This window comes from Schistocerca piceifrons, chromosome 3 (genome assembly GCF_021461385.2).
Source record: "Schistocerca piceifrons isolate TAMUIC-IGC-003096 chromosome 3, iqSchPice1.1, whole genome shotgun sequence".
NCBI classification, from domain to species: Eukaryota; Metazoa; Arthropoda; class Insecta; order Orthoptera; family Acrididae; genus Schistocerca; species Schistocerca piceifrons.
In genome coordinates, this window is record NC_060140.1 from 892,874,522 (window position 1) to 892,896,156 (window position 21,635).

The following is a 21,635-nucleotide window of genomic DNA, read 5'->3' on the forward strand; positions in this document are numbered from 1 at the left end:
TGTTTTTCACGTTACAGGTAGCTGTCCCAGAGAAATGATGTTGGACTTACTAGGGATGGAATTTGGAAAGGAAGGTGAAGCCACGTTAGAAGTGAGAACTTCTTAATAGGTTATCAGGAAAAGTAAGCATTTCTTAATAGGTTGTAGGGGATAACACTATGAATTTCTAACACATTCACAAAATTTAAAGTACTGACACTGATGATCTGAGATCAAAACCGGTCATGGAATAAAGCTATATTTTCAGACTGTCTGGGCACCATGAACCTTACATAATATTTATTGGCTGTTGCTAATCACCTTATACAAATGTTTCAAGCCATTTACTGTTCTTGAGTCAGCATGCAAACCACCTATTTATCTTCCTTTTGTAGAGGAAACAGTGCATCCCAAGCAAGATTCTCTGCTGGACACACTATGCAGATGTTCTGCAGGGCACTCAGCAAGTCATAGAAGATGTTCGACATCTGTCTCACAAGCCATGAGGTTTGCTTATAGCTCAACACTGATGTCCCCTTGGGTGGTGTCACCTCAGTAAAAACACTGGTGCATGGCAGGATGCAGCTTGCACCACTATCTGTCATTTGCTTTCCTGTTCCACACACAAATAGAGAGAGAGAAAAATGACTGCCTACATGCCTCAGTATGAGCCCTAAATTTGGTCATCTTATCTTGGTGGTGCTTACATGAAATGTACATTGGTGGCAGTATAATGATTCTCTTGTCAGCTTCAAATGCTGGTCCTCTAAAATTTTCTCAATACTGTTCCATAAGAACAACATACTTCCCTCCAGGCATTCCCATTTCAGTTCACAAAGGATCTCTGTAACACTCATGTCATGTTCGAATTGGCCGGTAACAAATCTAACATCACACTTTTGAACAGTTTTGATGTTTCCCTTTAATCTCGTGGGGATCCCAAACACTTGAGCAGTACTGAAGCATTGATCAAACTATTGTTCTATATACAGCCTCCTTTACAGATGAACCACACTTTCCTAAAATTCTGCCAATAAACTGAAGTCAAGCAATCAGTTTCCCTGCTATCATCCTTACACACACGTTCTATTTCATGTTGCTTTGCAACTGTAAAGCTAGATTTTTAATCGATGTGGCTACGTCAAGTAGTGCAATTTTAATATTACACAATTGTTTTTCCAACTCATCTTCATTAACTTGCAATACTCTGTATGTAGAGCAAGTTTCATTCACCACATAAACTAGCAATTTTTTTAAAGTCATTCTGCATCCTTCTGCAGTCATTCAATGAAGACACCTCCCAGTACGCCACAGTATCATCAGCGAACAGCTACAGATTGCTGTTCACTCTGTCCGTTGAAGCATTTATGCTTACACAGAATAAGAGTGGTCCTATCATACTTCCCTGGAGCACTCCTGATGACACCCTTGTCTCTCATGAACACTTACCACTGTGGATAACGTACTGGGTTCTATTAAAAAAATCTTCGAACCAATTACATATGCTCTTATCCTTGTTAACAGTCTGCAGTGGGACACCACGTCAAATTATTTCCAAAAATCTAGATTTATAGAATGTGTCTGTTGCCCTTCATCCACAGTTTGCAGGATATAATGTGAGAAAAGGGCAAGCTGTGTTTTGGACAAGAAACATGCTTTATAAATTCTTATACATTTGTCGACAGAACCTTTTTCATCCAAAGAAAATACTAACAATATTGGTCTGTAATTTTGTGCCTTTTTCTTTTATCCTTATGTACAGGTGTCACCTGTGCTTTTTCCAGTCACTTGGGACTTTGCCCTGGGCAAGAAATTCGAGATAAATGCCAGCAAAGTAAGAGGCCTGTGCTGTAGAATACTCTCTGTAAAACCAAATTAGGATTCCATCTGGACAAGGTGACTTATTTGTTTACAACTCCTTCAGTTGCTTCTCTATGCCAGGGGTGTCTATTAATATGTTCTCCATGCAGGAAGCTATATGATTGTGACACAATGGTATATTTATACCATTCCTCCAACGTGAATGATTTCTTAGACATGAAATATAAAAGTTCAGCTTTCCTTTTGCTGTCTTCTACTGCCACACTATAAATGAGTGACTGGACAGCAGCCTTCGACCTGCTTAGCAATTTTACTTCGGACCAGAATTTTCTTGGATTCTCAGCAAGATCTTTTGTTATGGTAAAACAGTGGTAGTTGTACACTTCTCTCATCAATATTTCAATAAACGCACAAATATCTGACTGACTTTTACCTGTCATCATTTGTGTGTTCTTTTTTGAACCAAGAGTGCAACAAGTATCTGCTTCCTCCGCTTTCTCCAAAATTTTTCTTTAAGACATGATGGGTTCTTCCCATCCCTCATCAACTTACTCAGCACATACTTCTACAGAGAATGATTTAAATCCATTTAAATATTGCCCATAATTGTACTGGAATTGAATGATGTCCATTCATTGTCTAACTACGATGCTGACAACTGCTTATTTGCCCTTGCCAGCAAAATGATGGTCCTATCCTTCTTGCTGGATTTATTAACTTCAGCAACCACCATCACTATATCATGATCATTAATCCACGTCTCTACGTTGCTCTGCTGGGCACTGGAGACTCTTTTGTCGACTTGTCTTGAAAAGCATGTTTTACGGACAGGAGCAGTCATCAGGTAGTGAAGGGTGGGCCACTATTTAAAAAAAAAAAAAAAAAAAAAAAAAAAAAAGAGGCAATCATCTGGATCACAATTTCTTTTATTGATGACTTGTGTTACGATCCTCCCAGCACATCAAACACGAAGTCGCCAATAAAATGGTTCAAATGGCTCTGAGCACTATGGGACTCAACTGCTGAGGTCATTAGTCCCCTAGAACTTAGAACTAGTTAAACCTAACTAACCTAAGGACATCACAAACATCCATGCCCGAGGCAGGATTCGAACTGCGACCGTAGCGGTCTTGCTGTTCCAGACTGCAGCGCCTTTACCACACGGCCACTTCGGCCGGAAGTCGCCAATAAAAAAAATTGAGATGTAGATGATGTTTTTTTATTTACTTACTTTAGAACATCTAAAAACATGTGATCTTATTTTAAGGTTCCACAAAACGGGCAATCATGAGCCTTTAATCAAAACAAAACATAGGAACGTAACTGACTGACTAAAATTGAGAATTTTGATTTCAGTCATCAGTCTTCTCACTGGTTTGATGTGGCCAGTCACAAATTCCTTTCCTGTGCCATCCTCTTCATCTCAGAGTAGTACTTGCAATCTACGTCCTCAATTATTTCCTGGAGGTATTCAAATATCTGTCTTCCTCTACAGTCTTTGCCCTCTACAGCTCCATCTAGCACCATGGAAGTCACTCCCTTATGTCTTAACAGATGTCCTATCACCTTGTCCCTTCACCTTATAGGTGTTCCCACATATTCCCTTTTCTCTCTGTATACGCCTCTTGCAGCTTTGAATTACATTTTTTTTTTTTTTTCCTCTCTCTCCATAAAGCACATTCTGTCCCAAACAGCCTCTTCCATGACAAACTTTACTTTGCGAGACACTGAAGTAACAATATGTTCTATGTTTGTATCTTACTTGTCATATTCACATTGATTCAACAGACAATGAATTTTAGCTTCCCTTACACACATAATATATTTTTAATTTACACACAACACAAAACAGATCCTGAAATGAGGAGTAACAAAATCAAACAAAAATCTTTAAATAGTTTTGAAAACAGTTCCAAGGAGAAAGAAAGCCAGTTCCTACATGGAAAATCCTTTTACACGATGCAGTAAAAAGAATAACTACAACACTAATAACTTGATATTCATGAATAATCTATAAGACACAAGCAACTGAATTAGAGATAGCTGCTCTGTTGCAGAGAGAATACTGCAACTACTTCAGCAGTCATACGCCAAGGATGTCCTCAGACCTGGTATGGACACTGGCATGACAGTGAAGTGTTACCATATTATCAAGGATGTATCATGGTACCAGATTCATGGGAAGCTGCCAAAAACAATCAACTGCCATGTCTGGTAATTTTAACTTTAAATAGATGGGCCCTAGTGCAACAAAAATTATACAATAATTCAGTGTGGGTAGTTAACAACAAGCGAGTAGGGTCATTCCAGCTCAAATCAACTAACAGTCTGAACCTTGATACCTCAGATTTAGATGATGATTCTCTCCACTCCCACCCCCCCCCCCCCCCCCCCCCCCCCCCTCTCCAGGTAATGTACCCACTAACACTAGTGTAAATTTGAAATTTCAAATTTTTCTGACCTTTGGTTTTTGAGTTTCAAGGGTTTAAAAATAAAAAAAGTCTGTATTTGATCAATCGATGATTGTTTTAAAATGCTGTAGCTCAAAAACTATGCAACCAAGAGAGCTCAAACTTGCGCCATTGTTTTCGTCTAAAAATTACCTTCAATTTGATATGTAACATGACTATGCTACCTAAATCTGAAAATTTTAAACTATTCCAAAAAAAACATTTTTTGAAATTTCCAAAATACGTACCCTAAGATTTTTTGATAAAAAATTGTATGTGTTGTCCAGTCTAACTGACTACATGCATGCAAAATTTCAAAATGGGATCTCAATGGGTTATTGTATAAAAATTTTACTATCACACTACACACCAGTGGGGTGAAAAGCAGACTATTTCTAGGCAATGAATACTAAGGCGCAAAATAGCTACGTACTGCCTACCGGAAAATTAAAGAGACCTTTGGAGAAAAGAGAACCACTTGTATGAATATCAAGAGCTCAGATGGAAATCCAGTTCTACGCAAAGAAGGGAAAGCAGAAAGGTGGAAGGAGTATATAGAGGGTGTATACAAGGGCGATGTACTTGAGGACAATATTATGGAAATGGAAGAGGATGTAGGTGAAGATGAAATGGGACATATGTTACTGCGCGAAGAGTTTGACAGAGCACTGAAAGACCCGAGTCGAAACAAGGCCCCAGGAGTAGACAACATTCCATTAGAACTACTGACGGCCTTGGGAGAGCCGGTCCTGACAAAACTCTACCATCTGGTGAGCAAGATGTACGAGACAGGCGAAATACCCTCAGACTTCAAGAAGAATATAATAATTCCAATCCCAAAGAAAGCAGGTGTTGACAGATGTGAAAATTACCGAACTATCAGCTTAATAAGTCACAGCTGCAAAATACTAACACGAATTCTTTACAGACGAATGGAAAAACTGGTAGAAGCCTACCTCAGGGAAGATCAGATTGGATTCCCTAGAAATGTTGGAACACGTGAGGCAATATTGACCCTACGAATTACCTTAGAAAATAGATTAAGGAAAGGTAAACCTACATTTCCATCATTTGTAGACTTAGAGAAAGCTTTTGAAAATGTTGACAGGAATACTCTCTTTCACATTCTGAAGGCGGCAGGGGTAAAATAGAGGGAGCAAAAGGCTATTTACAATTTGTACAGAAACCAGATGGCAGTTATAAGAGTCGAGGGGCATGGAAGGGAAGCAGTGGTTGGGAAGGGAGTGAGACAAGGTTGTAGCCTCTCCCCAATGTTATTCAATCTGTACACTGAGCAAGCAGTAAAGGAAACAAAAGAAAAATTCGGAGTAGGTATTAAAATCCATGGAGAAGAAATAAAAACCTTGAGGTTTGCCGATGACATTGTAATTCTGTCAGAGACAGCAAAGGACTTGGAAGGGCAGTTGAACGGAATGAACAGTCTTGAAAGGAGGGTATAAGATGAACATCAACAAAAGCAAAATGAGGATAATGGAATGTAGTCGAATTAAGGCGGGTGATGCTGAGGGAATTAGATTAGGAAATGACACACTTAAAGTAGTAAAGGAGTTTTGCTATTTGTGGAGCAAAATAACTGATGAGGGTCGAAGTAGGTAGGAAATTACATCTAGACTGGCTATGGCAAGGAAAGCATTTCTGAAGAAGGGAAATTTGTTAACATGGAGTATACATTCAAATACGAGGAAGTCTTTTATGAAATTATTTGTATGGAGTTTAGCCATGTATAGTAGTGAAACATGTACGACAGATAGTTTAGACAAGAAGAGAACAGAAGCTTTCGAAATGTGGTGCTGCAGAAGAATGCTGAAGATTAGATGGGTGGATCACATAACTAATGAGGTGGTATTGAATAGAATTGGGGAGAAGAGGAGTTTGTGGCAAAAGTTGACTAGAAGGGATCTGTTGGTAGGACATGTTCTGAGGCATCGAGGGATCACCAATTTAGTATTAGAGAACAGAGTGGAGGGTAAAAATCGTACAGGGAGACCTAGAGATGAATACACTAAGCAGATTCAGAAGGATGTAGGCTGCAGTAGGTACTGGGAGATGATGAAGCTAGCACAGGATAGAGTAGCATGGAGAGCTGCATCAAATCAGTCTCAGGAGTGAAGACCACAACAACAACAACAACAACAACAACAAATACTAAGGTAGGCCTATGTAATTCTAACAAACTTAAATTATTATGTTAGTCTTTTTATGCAACATTACCCTCTTATTGTTCGTTAATTCATTAAATGATATTTTAATGTGAGAATAAAATATATAAAAAATAATAACTTAAGAATCTTACAAATTTATATGACATTCACTTTTTACTGTAAAAACGTGAGATTTTCATGTAGGGTCAAAGCTCTAGTTTTGGCCACTACCCCACTTATGGCCACCCTGATGTAAAGGGTGCAATTTTAAGCTCCTTTGGAATACCAGCCAGTCCTACCATAGATTATAATGAGCAATATGAAATGTGCTATTCAATTGTCTATAGAAACATTTCTTTGTTTGGTCTTGTTTGAAGTCACCATTTAATGAAAAGATCTGGGTTGCAGATGTTGAGTTTTGTAGTGGTTTTTCTTTAAGCAACATACAATCTGATTTTTGGATTCTACATGTTGTACAAAGCATCAGAAGAAACTTAATTCATTGAGAGGTAAGATTAAGTATTATATTTTCATTTCCTACAAGTTAAACATGATAAAACCTAAAAACATGGCATTAATGTGGCCGTAAGTGGGGCCTTGACCCTACATTAAATGTGTATGAAATAATCACAGCAAAAAAACTTATGAGTGCTCTATATTGTACGGTGTTTTAGTGTTAAGTTGTCCAAGTGATCTAGTATAGAGTGGTGTAGTCTTAGTGTACGCCGTGTCATGTATGTGGTAATATAACAAACATCATAAAATATGATTATTTACTATATTTATTTTTTCTAGAATGAGACGAATAATAGAAATGTAGTTATTTAAGTTGTGTGTGTGATATATATATATATATATATATATATATATATATATATATAATGGAAGGAAACATTCCACGTGGGAAAAATTATATATAAATACAAAGATGAGGTGACTTACCGAACAAAAACGCTGGCAGGTCGATAGACACACAAACAAACACAAACATACACACAAAATTCAAGCTTTCGCAACAAATTGTTGCCTCATCAGGAAAGAGGGAAGGAGAGGGGAAGACGAAAGGAAGTGGGTTTTAAAGGAGAGGGTAAGGAGTCATTCCAATCCCGGGAGCGGAAAGACTTACCTTAGGGGGAAAAAAGAACAGGTATACACTCGCACACACGCACATATCCATCCACACATACAGACACAAGCAGACATATTTAAAGACAAAGAGTTTGGGCAGAGATGTCAGTCGAGGCAGAAGTGTAGAGGCAAAGAAGTTGTTGAAAGACAGGTGAGGTATGAGTGGCGGCAACTTGAAATTAGCGGAGATTGAGGCCTGGCGGATGACGAGAAGAGAGGATAGACTGAAGGGCCTTCAGTCTATCCTCTCTTCTCGTCATCCGCCAGGCCTCAATCTCCGCTAATTTCAAGTTGCCGCCACTCATACCTCACCTGTCTTTCAACAACTTCTTTGCCTCTACACTTCTGCCTCGACTGACATCTCTGCCCAAACTCTTTGTCTTTAAATATGTCTGCTTGTGTCTGTATGTGTGGATGGATATGTGCGTGTGTGCGAGTGTATACCTGTTCTTTTTTCCCCCTAAGGTAAGTCTTTCCGCTCCCGGGATTGGAATGACTCCTTACCCTCTCCTTTAAAACCCACTTCCTTTCGTCTTCCCCTCTCCTTCCCTCTTTCCTGATGAGGCAACAATTTGTTGCGAAAGCTTGAATTTTGTGTGTATGTTTGTGTTTGTTTGTGTGTCTATCGACCTGCCAGCGTTTTTGTTCGGTAAGTCACCTCATCTTTGTATTTTTATATATATATATATATATATATATATATATATATATATATATATATATATATATATATATATATATATATATATATATATATATATATATATATAATCAGAAGAATTGGGCGATTATTGCTGGTAAATGTTGTATCCCTTTTAAAGTACAACAACATAAGAAAGTCCATCAACAATCATTAAGAAATGTTACAGACTGGATGTGCTCTCTAGGTTTAGGAATCATTAGTGGCATGAAAATATGTAATGTACGTAGAAAAAGGTTAGTGACAAACACAAAACAGAAGAAGTAGTTTTACCTTGCAGTAGCGAAAATGTAAACCATTCTTTTATTGATCCTCAATATTCCATAGACTATTTGAACAAGTCACTGGAACTCATTGGTGAGTCACCACTAAAGAAGAAAAAGTTTGCTGTGCCTATCTATACAAAGAAAAAACTAGATATAATAAAGTCTAGCTTAGAAAAGAACTTACTACCAGAATCGAGCCCTGAAGAAGTTATTACTGAACATTCCAAAGATGAATCGGAGATCATTCAACAGTTAAAAGGAAAGTCTCCTCAAACAACAACAAGAAGAAGTGAAAACATGATGATTTTGTCTATCTTACCTATGAGTTGGAGCTGTCAGAAAATAGAAGAATAATTTGGAGTGACGAACTACATGGCTAGTGAAGTAAACTGTTAGTAGAAGAAAAAGGAATTTTGTCAAATCCTAATCCTAAACCTGGAAGAACTCTATGTGAAAATATTGTTGACTGTGTAAAAAAGACTTCCACAATTCTGACGACGTTAGTAGAATGATGCCGGGGAAAAAAGAGTGTGTGATCATAAGAAATAAAGATCCAGGTTCAAAAGAGGCTAGTGTTGGCAAATTTGCAACACATACCAATTATTTAAGGGAAAGATCCCCGCAAACAAAACTGGGTTTTCCAAGTTTTGCGAATTAAGACCAAGGAACTGTATCCTGGCTGGAAGAAGTGGCACACATACTGTTTGTGTGTGTGTGTACCTTACACCAAAACATTAAGCTAATGATGAATGGTGCTAAGATGCAAAATTTTGTTTTGGATGAAGATAAAACTGCTTTGAAATCTTATCATTCCTGCCCAGTCAAGATGATGTGCAATCCACCATCGCAACAATGTTTTATGGATATTTGTAAAGAATGTCTTGGTGTCTCTAGACTTAAAAATCTATTGAATGCAAAGTTCACTGACGATATGATTGATGAAGTTACCTACAAAAAGTGGGTAACTGTAGATAGGTGTTTGAGGGAAACTGTAGTAAAAAGTACTGATGACTTTATAGATGAGTTTTTGGACACTCTAATGAAGGTAAAAACTCTTTCATTTATAGCTAGTCAGCAGAAAGAATATTACAGCAAAATCAAGGACAATTTAACTGAAGACCATGAAGTAGTCAACTGTAATTTTGCAGAAAATTACACTTTAGTAGTACAAGATGAAATACAATCATTCCACTGGACTACCACCCAAGCTACACTGCATCCTTTCATCATATATTATAAATGGGAGGGAAAACTAAAACATCTTCAGTATGTCTTTATACTAATTTGCCTGAAACATAATACAGTCGCTTTCTCTGTATTCCAGAAAAAACTGCTAGAAATCATAAAGCAAACCTTGCCTTTTGCACTGAAAAAGATTACTTACTTTTCTGATGGCAGGGCTGCACAATATAAAAATAAGAAAAACTTCCTTAATTTGTGTTTGCATAAAACTGGTTTTGAAGTTGAGGCAGAGTGGGAGTTCTTCGCAACATCCCATGGCAAGAGAGCATGTGATGGCCTTGGTGGAACTGTTAAGCGGCTAGCTGCTAAAGCCAGCTTACAAAGGCCATATGACCAACAAATCTTAAAACCCAAATCACTTTATGTATTTGCCATGGAAAACATAATAAACATTGACTTTGAATATTGCACAACAGAGGACCATGAACTGACCAAAGAATACATACTTCCTCAGTTTAGTGAATCAAAAGCGATTGTGGGAATACGAAAGTTTCCATCATATAAACCCTGCACAGAGTGTCAAATTACTGTCAAGCCTTATCATTTTAGTCTGCATGAGTCTCTTGAATATGTGACAACACTGAACCAAATAACACCGTCACATATGGAAAATATTGCTGCTGGTTTTGTGACAGTAGCATATGATGACTCTTGGTGGCCACGATGCATTGAAGAAAAATACAATCACATGTGCCGAATAAATTTTTTACACCCAAAGGGTCCAGCCCAGTCTTTTTACTATCCACAACCAAGAGATATATTAGATGTCCCAGGAAATACTCTTTTACAAACAGCAAATCCAACAACATCTACGGGAAGAACCTACACTTTAAGTGCTAACGAAATGAAGTTGTCTTCTCTTGCTTTGGAAAAATATCTTAAAAGATAATAAAAGAAGCACGTTTAAATTATGTTACACCTACCCTCACTAAACACTAAGTTGTATAAATACCATGTGTATTAACTTTCTAAATACCAATTAGTATTAGAAATACAGTTCTATCCATGCAAATATCAACAAGTTAATCTTTTTCCCATGTGAATTTACTTATATGCCAATTTCTGATACAAGGAACTTTTAAACGATTACAAGTAACACTAGAAAACCAAGAAAAAGATAATCTCTGCCATTTACAACTAAGGATGAAGGTGAGTGGCTTTATTCAAAATTTTAACTTGTAGCACGTATATTACCAATTAAAATATGTTCATTTCCTTCTGATGCATAGTTAAAAGAATCATGAACATTAAATTAAAACAACACTATATCATTTAATGAATTAACAAACAATAAGAGGGTAATGTTGGAAAAAAGGTTAACATAATACTTTAAGTTTGTTAGAATTACATAGGCCTACCTTAGTATTCATAGCCTAGAAATAGTCTGCTTTTCACCTCACTAGTGTGTATTGTGGTAGTAAAATACTATTTTATACAAGAACCCATTGAGATCCCATCTTGAAATGTTGCATGCATGCAGTCAGACTGGACAACACATACAATTTTTTATAATAAAATCCAAGGGTACATATTTTGGAAATTTCAAAAAATGTTTTTCTTGGAATAGTTTAAAATTTTCAGATTTAGGTAGCATAGTCATATTACATATAAAATTGAAGGTAATTTTTAAGAGGAAAACAATGGCGCAAGTTTGAGCTCTTTAGGTTGTATAGTTTTTGAGCTACAGCATTTTAAAACAATCATCGATTGATCAAAAACAGACTTTTTTTTATTTTTAAGCCCTCGAAACTCAAAAACCGAAGGTCAGGAAAATTTGAAATTTCAATTTTACACTAGTGTTAGTGGATACACTACCTGGGGGGAAAAAAAAATCATCCAAATCTGAAGGGTCATGGTTCAAATCATAGAGTACAACTGGTTGATTTGACACGGAATAACCCAGTAGCCATTACCACCCAAAATGAAAACCTCACTGTAGAGTGGGTACACAAGCCACTGTCCCAAAAATTTACCTTTGCTGCCATTCCCAGAACAGGTTCAGCAAAGCTGCCAATGAGCATTCGAAGGGGAAAAAAAAAAATGTGCTCAGATTGACGAAAATGTCTCAAATAACAGGAGATAATACACCTGCCAGCAGGGCATCACTTGAACTTCACATATTTATGTGCCTGTCGGGGGGGGGGGGGGTGTTCCTTAAATGGAACAAAATGTGCCTCTCATTTACTCATGTTAGTATCTTCCGCAAAAAAATGCACCACCCTGTCAGTCGAAAATTGTGTTAAGACTGTTTTGTGGATCCCATCATTCGCATGAGGGCGCTTATGTTCCTCTCCCCAAGTCATCTGAAATTAAAATAGAGAACATCTGGGATGATACTGAGCAAGATTTGCACACCTGATATGAATATCCAACAAATCACTGTAACCTGTAGGCAGTGGTTCAGCTGACATGAATGAGGATTGCTACCCAATACTTCAACATCTCATGGAGTCCCAAGTCTCAACACATTACACCACAGATAACAGGGCATAAGAGATTCTTACATGATATGAGGTAGGTCTCTAATTCAGCTGCATTGTACACTGGATATGTAACAAATTTATGAACCTAGTTATTTCATTCCGAAACATAAAATTGTTACTTGAATTACAAGAGATGAGAGGCACTACTTATCGAAGTATAAAAAAGAACAGAAAATAGTGAAAAAAAGTGCGCGCGCGCACACACACGGGGGGGAGGGGGGGGGGTATCTCCTCCTAACAAATATAAAATTTATGAATAAAACAATGAGCATATGAGTTACTCACAATCACCACTAAAAGAAGAATCTTTTGAGTATTCCTAACTAATCAATATCTAACACTATTAACACCACCATTGCCAGGGTTAATTCAAGATGCTAAACTTGGGAGCAAGGATTTTCACCTACAGCACATAATTGTTATCATATATGAGTACAATACTCACTAGCATTTCTGATGTTAGAAGTTGGGCTGTAACTCACAGTTCCTATGAAAAATTATTCTAGAACCTACTTCAATTCCAGATTATGAAAATGAACGTAAGTGGAAAATTGGGTCAACCACCTATACACGAAAGGTTTATTTTATTTCTACAGAAGGGAAAAGGGGCACGACAAGCAGTAGCATCAGATAACCTACTTTTTAGTTTGGTAACGGTAAAATGGAGAAAAGAAACCAACCACCATGCAAGTGCATGCACTTCAAAATCATGCTTGTAAGTCTACTCGATTAATTAGCCTGGAAGTGGTTTCAACTAAATTGTGAAATACCGGTATTGTATGCAGAAATTAAACATTAGCGAGCTCCTGTTAAGATTTTACAATCACACTTACGTTCAGATATGTTTTGAAAAACTGATTGATGACCAAGTTTGAAAGGCAGTTTTACAGATGTGATGCTGCTGAAACTTCAGTCTCCCACTTTCACCTCATGTGTACCTCCTGCAATGCATGGACAAATACTAAATTTGCATAATGTACAAAGTAACTGACACACAGTAGTAGCTATTACCCACACTACAATGACTATCAACCTCCCTGAACAAAGCATTAAAAAACATCTAAGGCTTCTTTTCTGTGCAGTCAAACATATTCTCGAACACTTAAAAGTGACATAGGAACCTTACATATTTCTGTACAGCCTATGTCTCCAAATAAAATCAAAAAAATTATCATCACTGTAACAGGGCACACATCAAACCTGTAGCTAAATAGCACATTGTTTTGTACTATATTTAAGTAGTTTCTAACCCTCAGTACAAGCAAAAACTGTACCTATCAGTAGCATAAACAATTATTTATGACAAATACACCACTTAAATTTTAAACTATGGTGCCCATTTATAATCAACTCAAATACTGACACCAAAATAAGGAAAGTGTGAGCTGAAAATTTTAAACACTATAAAGCAAAGTGTACCCGTAGCGACAACGTAACAAATGCTCACTGGGGTTATGGCTGTAGTCTACTGTACTAAAATATCAGAAGGCCAAACTGAAAGGAATGTCGATAACAACTGAACACGATGGCATTTTTCTCATCTACAGAAAGAGTTAAACAAGACAGCTGAACAATTCTTGTCACTATGGCAAAACATTAACCTCCACTGAAAACGTTTGGAAACAGTCTTGGAGAAACAGAAGACACAAGTACCGTGACTAAACATACAACTCACCTGACGTGGATAACGTTCGTAACATCTGCAAAGATGGCAATATATCTTCCCCGATCCATTCCTCTTGACGTCTGTCATCGTGTATAGCCAATATAGGGATGGAGTTACTTCATCTTTTGCATCGAAGATTGCGTAGTCTCCTGCAAAGAAGCAAAACTGTACCACTGGTTTCGATTTAGTGGAAGTGCCATTTAAGCGTTACGTGCCTTCTCTACAATCCAATCTTATTGCTTTCGAGTGAAAGTACGACGAACGCTCCTAAAATTAACTGTAGGAACGCAACATACAACTGGCACACAAAACGTAAAGTTGCTACCACCCATGACGGCGATATCTTCGTTTGTAAACAACACTAGACCCGCCTCCTCAATTCATTCCCAATGCACGAGCAATATAGTTATCAAAGTTCAGCAACAACTTACACAATTCCAGTGTTTACTGTCACAAACATCTCACATTAACAGAAACTGCAAATAATCTCCTTGGGTGAAACAAGCCTAAATAGGTGAACTGTCACAAAATGGCTTTAGCTTCTCCCACAAAACTTGCGCCGGTTCGACAAGTGATGGCAGCACAAACGCGCAAAAAGAAACATGGCTGCATCAACTTTGTGGGAGACAAATACAACACGATAGCGGCTAAAACAACAAATAACTGATGTTCTGATGAACCACGGGTTCGTTAGCAAAGAAAAATGTGTATCCTATTACCTACTAACTTTTGCAACTTCTGTAAATAAACGCGGGTCGAAACCTGGGTCCAGAGTTCAGGAAACAAGATATATTGTGTGAACAGCAGAGTGCAAATGTGTGACTTCATTGTATGACCTACTATAAAACGTATTATGTTTTGATATTTCCCTAGGCATCACATTAAATCAGAGTGCCCGTATTAGCCCGCAATATAGATACTGGGAACAATGCATGTATGTTCAAGTAATGCGGAAGCTCATGTACACAGAAAAAAATACGAATGCTATTCCGTAACGCTTTCAACGGTTATTACATCGGTGCTTTCATGAGCATTTTTGTGTATCTGAAGTCTGGGTGACATGATCAATAGGGCAACAGAAAAATAAATAACTGTTCGATTTATAAGGTTGCCGTTCGTTCTCTATCCCTCACACAAGCATATTTGTTTCATTTCGTAATGTGACCCAACTCTTAGATCAACACACATAGCATACCATCATTGTTGACACACATTTAGCCTTTCGTCACTTTTACTGTAATGAATATTTTGGTCAGCTGTTCCATAGCTCAAATTCGTTTCATAATTTCAAATAGTCATCATGCACTCCAAACCACTAAAATGTTTCTACTATAAATGTGCATTCTTGTTCATGTTCTATACAATAAGCCGTTACTGCTCTTTACATACTACCTGCATCAAGCTTTATGGGAAGCAGATACAGCAAAGACAGTTATCTTTTCTCCTTTCATCAATGACAGAGACACTAAGACTGCATGAGACCTAATCTTATTATCCAATTATCGAAATTAGATGATGATGCTTCCACTGTAAACCTTTGAGTTCCTCCTCCTGTTCTATCAAAAATTCAATATGAAGACTCACATGTAAGCTTTCAACTGGTGCATCATAGTTAGTTTCATGTTCTGTGGATGATTTATGCAATAAATAGTAATGATGTGGAACACATCATTTTACGTTCACATCACAAATTAATTTGTAAATATAGCTACATACTGAACATTTATAAGGTCTTTTATTTTAATATACATTTGTGAGTTAGTAATTCCTATCCACCATGTTTAAAACTACAATAATAGGAAGTCTTTTACAGAACAGGTGGTGTTCTCAAGGCGAAGTTTTTTCGGTTTGTTTTCAAATTTCACTCTTTGCTGTCTGTCAGACATTTTATATCACGAGATAATTTATCAAAAATTTTCATTGCAGCATTGTGCACCACTTTTTGCATTAAGACAACCTTAATGTGATGTAATAAATGTCATTTTTACTTCTGGTATTGCAATTATTTACATCATAGTTCCTTTTGAACTGCAGAGGATAGAGAGAATAAATATACAGTGACACAGTAGTCAGAACTTCAAACTCATTGAACAGATTTCTACTTTACTAAGATGACACTCAGTGCATTGGCTGATAGGAGCAATTGTAAAGGCATTCCCCATTCATGGCCACACTCACCAGTGCTGAGTGTCACCTTATTTTGCACGTGTAGCACAAGGTTATCATGGATGAGCACCACATATTATTCTTACAGCACATTTTTGAGCAATGAAGAAGACTTACTTTCTTAAAGGGAGAGTTATCCCAGAATGTTATTCCATATGACGTAACTGAATGAAAATATACAAAATATGTCAACTTATTAATTTGTCCCTCCCCAAGATTTCCAATGATTCTAAATGCAAATGAGGCTGAACTAAGTTGCTTTTAGATTTCCAAAACGTAATTATTCCAGTTTAAATTCTAACCATTGGTGCTGTATCCATATATGTGCATAGCTGAATATGTTGCGACTTTTCAAAATTGAGGGCGAGACCATTCACAGAAAACCAGTCAATGATACTTTTCAGAAGAGTTTACCATTTCTTTTATTTCTGTATGTATGCTTAGTCTGATTACAGTAGTAGAGCCATCTGAAAAAAGAACTAATTCTGCTTGTTGTCTATCAGACAGAAGATCATTTACTTACTTGAGGAACAATAATGGGCCTAAAGACTGAGCCTTGGAGAACTCCATACTTGATTTTTCCCCCATCAGTATAACGTCCCTGGAATACATTGTTTGGATTGCTAAGTAAAACTTTCTGCATTCTTTTAGCTAGATAGGATATTACCCATTGGTTGGCTATACCATCAACTCCATAAAACTTTAATTTATCTCAGAGAATACTGTGATTCATGCAGTCAAATACCTTTAAATAGGTCACAGAAAATACCCATAGGTGCTATTTTATTATTTAATGCTTGTAAACCTTTGTGAACGAACAAGGAAATGGCATTCTTAATAAAACAACTCTTATGAAATCGGAACTGTGATTTGCTGAGGATGTTGTTGCTCTGGTGAGATACTATTCGAGAAGACAGCACCTTCTCGAAACTTTGGAAAATCGTGTCAGCAATGAAACAGGCCAGTAGTTACTGACATCTCTCCTATCATCTTTGTTATGGAGAGGTTTAAAAATGACATATTTCAATCTCTCTGGAAAATATGCCCCGAGTCAATGATGCATTACATGTTCCAGAGAAGACAGAGCTTATTATATGAGTACAAGTCTTTCGTTTTTTTTTTTTTTTTTTTTTTTTTTTTTTTTTTTTTTTTTTTTTTTTTTTTAGAACATATAATTTTCTTAATTTCAGAGGGAGAAGTTGCCGATACATTTGTATGACTGAATTTTATAAGAGTTTCTTTTCAAAACACTGCTGTGATTTTTCTCTTGAGCTTTTTGTCCCTATACTTTCTACTATCCCTTCAGTGTTCCATGGCTTTTTATGTAGTTGTTTGATGTCCTTTCTTTTAGCTTTTGCAGAAGGATATTTTCAAATAATGATAAAGCTTTATCACTTGGTTCATTATAAATTTCATCCCAAGTTATATCTTGTAAACTATTCTTAAAAACACTTGTCCTTGAGTCATTAATTGTTCTAACTGAATTCCACTGAGGAGTATCCATACTGCAAGGCAATATCTTATCTATCCTAACTAAATGTGTATCATGATCAGAGAGAGCATCTGTTACTGAGTAAACAGTTATTTTCTCAATTTTCTCTCTTTTCACCAAAGAAAACATTGTCAATTCCCACTGTCTTTACCTATCTGTGTTGTTAAGTTAATTACTAAGATCACATTTATTAATAACAGGAAATAAATTCATTGAATAAAGTGTATCACATATTTATAAAGTGCAGCTAGAAAAAAATATTCTTTCTTCTTCTTCTTCTTCTGTGGTGCTACACTCCAGGACGAACCTTGGCCTTCCCAACGAGCTTCTACCTTACTTCAGGGTCACATGCTACCCTCCTCCAATTTCTGCATCCAAGCTTCAGTAGGCCTTCTTCCACTCCATCCAGCCACCTTGCTCGAGGTCGACTTTGCCCTCTTTGTCCTCCTGGATTAACAAAGAGAGTCTTCTTTATCACCTCAGACGCCTCCATTCTTGCCACATGACCTGCCCATCTGATCCTTCCTGATCATTTGATTTTTGTTAAAGGAGCATCGGCATATATAGTGTACAATTCTGCATTGTGCCTTTTCTTCCATTGTTCTCTATCATACACCGGGCCAATTATTCTCCTCCAAACTTTCCTCTCAAATCCATCGAGCAGCCTTGCATCGGTTTCTGTCAAGGGCCATGTTTCCGAAGCATAAGTGAGAACTAGTCTAACAAGGCTTTTATAAATAGCGAATTTTGTTGGGAGCTGAGGAGTCTTGATGGAATAAATTACTCAAGGTGAAATAAATGTCTTATTTGCTGATATCAGCCTAATCTTAATTTCAGTTGAGATGTCATTAAAGCAAGGGACTGTGGAACCAAGATACTTGAAGCTATCAACTCTTTCAAATGCGTATCCATTCACACTGAAAGTTGACAGCATACTGGGTTGATGCTTTCTCACAGGCCATGTATTCATTTTTATCTTCATTTATCATAAGATTCATCTTCTTACTTGCTTGACCTAAGGCTGTAAAAGCTTCTTCCAGTGCTGGTACTGTCCGTGCTATGATGTCTGCGTCATCTGTATATGCTAAAATCTGTACTGACTTGTAGAAGATGGTGCCCCAGTCTGTTGGCCTGTTTCCCTGATCACCTTCTGTAGTGCTACATTAAATAATAAGCGTGCTAATCCATCTCCTTGACATGGCCCATTTTTTGTTTCCAGGGGGTCTGAGTAATTTCCTCAAAATCAAATGCAGCTTCTTACATCAGACATCATCATTTTAACCATTCTCAGGAGCTTTCAGTGTATCCCCACCTCCTGTAAGGCATGAAACAGCCGGTTTCTACTGATGCTGTCACATGCAGCAGTAAAGTCAATAAAGAGGTTCCTATTCTACATTCAAATGCTTTATCCAAAATTTGGTGCAGGTAATCTGGTCTATTGTTGACCTTCCTCGTCGAATCGGCTTTGGTATATTACAGTTTCTTTATCCACCTGTGAGAGCAGCCAATAAGAAATATATTAGGTAACACCTTGCACTCCAGGTTCAGGAGGGTGATTCCACAGTGGTTTCTACATTCCATTCGGGCGCTCTTTTTATGTATGAGACATAATATTCCTTCATTCCATTCATCTGGTATCCTTTCCTGTTCCCGAATGAGAGTGATAAGTTCAAACAGAGAATGCTCTAATGTTGCTCCTCCACATTTTAGCAATTCTGCAGGAATGCTATCAGTGCTGGGGGCCTTGTTATTTTTCAGTTTCCTTAAAGTTTTTTTAACATCCTCTAACCCTAGGCCATCCACAGACTAGTCATCATCCAATCCTTGCTCACAATCATTAGAGACATCCTCTGCTTGCTCTATCCCTCGATTCAGGACGTCATTAAAGTATCTTCGCCAATTTTCCTCAGTCTGGTTACTCTTGGTTATTATGTTCCTTCTTCATCTCTAATCAAGCTGGTTATTGGAGCAAATTGTCTTCTAGCATTGTTTACTTTTATAAAGAACTTCCTTGTTTCATTCTTCTTCTTGGACAATTCCATACATTTCATATACACATCAAAGTTAATAAAAATACTGTCCATCCCTGTCTCTGGTTAATATCTAGTAGACATGCAACAATTAGAATGCTCACCATGTAGCCTACACAAAGTGGAGAGCATTTCAATTTCTACAACAAAGTGCAATAACTTTAATTTTAGAAGCAACTGTAAAAAATAGTTTTGCTTTTCTTATAACAAAAAATGAATATGGGCTAAAATAAGTTTGTTTCGAGCTGATACTTATCCATCAAGGTTGCAGCGTATGTCAAGTAGCTTGACAGTAGCAGATCTATTTTGAAAGACATGAAGTTACTTCATATACACTCACCAAAAAAGTTATGCATATTTCCAAATTATCCACCAACAGTCACTCTGGGTGTTCCTTTTGTGTTTATGTAGGAAGGCGGTTGTGTAAATAATGCGAACTCATTTGTAGCTGCCATTCTCCCCCATGAACCATGGACCTTGCCGTTGGTGGGGAGGCTTGCGTGCCTCAGCGATACAGATAGCCGTACCGTAGGTGCAACCACAACGGAGGGGTATCTGTTGAGAGGCCAGACAAACGTGTGGTTCCTGAAGAGGGGCAGCAGCCTTTTCAGTAGTTGCAAGGGCAACAGTCTGGATGATTGACTGATCTGGCCTTGTAACAATAACCAAAACAGCCTTGCTGTGCTGGTACTGCGAACGGCTGAAAGCAAGGGGAAACTACAGCCGTAATTTTTCCCGAGGGCATGCAGCTTTACTGTATGATTACATGATGATGGCGTCCTCTTGGGTAAAATATTCCGGAGGTAAAATAGTCCCCCATTCGGATCTCCGGGCGGGGACTACTCAAGAGGATGTCATTATCAGGAGAAAGAAAACTGGCGTTCTACGGATCGGAGCGTGGAATGTCAGATCCCTTAATCGGGCAGGTAGGTTAGAAAATTTAAAAAGGGAAATGGATAGGTTGAAGTTAGATATAGTGGGAATTAGTGAAGTTCGGTGGCAGGAGGAACAAGACTTCTGGTCAGGTGACTACAGGGTTATAAACACAAAATCAAATAGGGGGAATGCAGGAGTAGGTTTAATAATGAATAGGAAAATAGGAATGCGGGTAAGCTACTACAAACAGCATAGTGAACGCATTATTGTGGCCAAGATAGATACGAAGCCCACACCTACTACAGTAGTACAAGTTTATATGCCAACTAGCTCTGCAGATGACGAAGAAATTGAAGAAATGTATGATGAAATAAAAGAAATTATTCAGATTGTGAAGGGAGACGAAAATTTAATAGTCATGGGTGACTGGAATTCGAGTGTAGGAAAAGGGAGAGAAGGAAACACAGTAGGTGAATATGGATTGGGGGACAGAAATGAAAGAGGAAGCCGCCTGGTAGAATTTTGCACAGAGCACAACATAATCATAACTAACACTTGGTTTAAGAATCATGAAAGAAGGTTGTATACATGGAAGAACCCTGGAGATACTAAAAGGTATCAGATAGATTATATAATGGTAAGACAGAGATTTAGGAACCAGGTTTTAAATTGTAAGACATTTCCAGGGGCAGATGTGGACTCTGACCACAATCTATTGGTTATGACCTGTAGATTAAAACTGAAGAAACTGCAAAAAGGTGGGAATTTAAGGAGATGGGACCTGGATAAACTAAAAGAACCAGAGGTTGTACAGAGATTCAGGGAGAGCATAAGGGAGCAATTGACAGGAATGGGGGAAATAAATACAGTAGAAGAAGAATGGGTAGCTTTGAGGGATGAAGTAGTGAAGGCAGCAGAGGATCAAGTAGGTAAAAAGACGAGGGCTAGTAGAAATCCTTGGGTAACAGAAGAAATATTGAATTTAATTGATGAAAGGAGAAAATATAAAAATGCAGTAAGTGAAACAGGCAAAAAGGAATTCAAACGTCTCAAAAATGAGATCGACAGGAAGTGCAAAATGGCTAAGCAGAGATGGCTAGAGGACAAATGTAAGGATGTAGAGGCCTATCTCACTAGGGGTAAGATAGATACCGCCTACAGGAAAATTAAAGAG

The 21,635-nt window shown here is 37.6% G+C and overlaps 1 protein-coding gene across 5 annotated transcripts in view; it reads right to left on the minus strand.

Annotated features, from left to right (window-relative positions):
* LOC124788047 overlaps positions 1–21,635 on the minus strand; it is a 108,472-nt gene that overhangs the window by 78,699 nt on the left and 8,138 nt on the right. For 2 of the 5 annotated variants that reach the window (XM_047255112.1, XM_047255111.1), the window contains exons 1-2: positions 13,907–14,043; positions 13,065–13,172 (exon numbers count right to left, since the gene is read on the minus strand). Coding sequence is in view for 2 of the 5 variants with exons in the window: in XM_047255109.1 (XP_047111065.1) it covers positions 13,907–13,984 (78 nt within the window). In the remaining 3 variants the exon portion in view is untranslated. Of the gene's footprint in view, positions 1–13,064; positions 13,173–13,906; positions 14,047–14,328; positions 14,489–21,635 lie in introns of those variants that run through there. The other 3 variants (XM_047255109.1, XM_047255110.1, XM_047255114.1) reach the window with 3 other exon arrangements.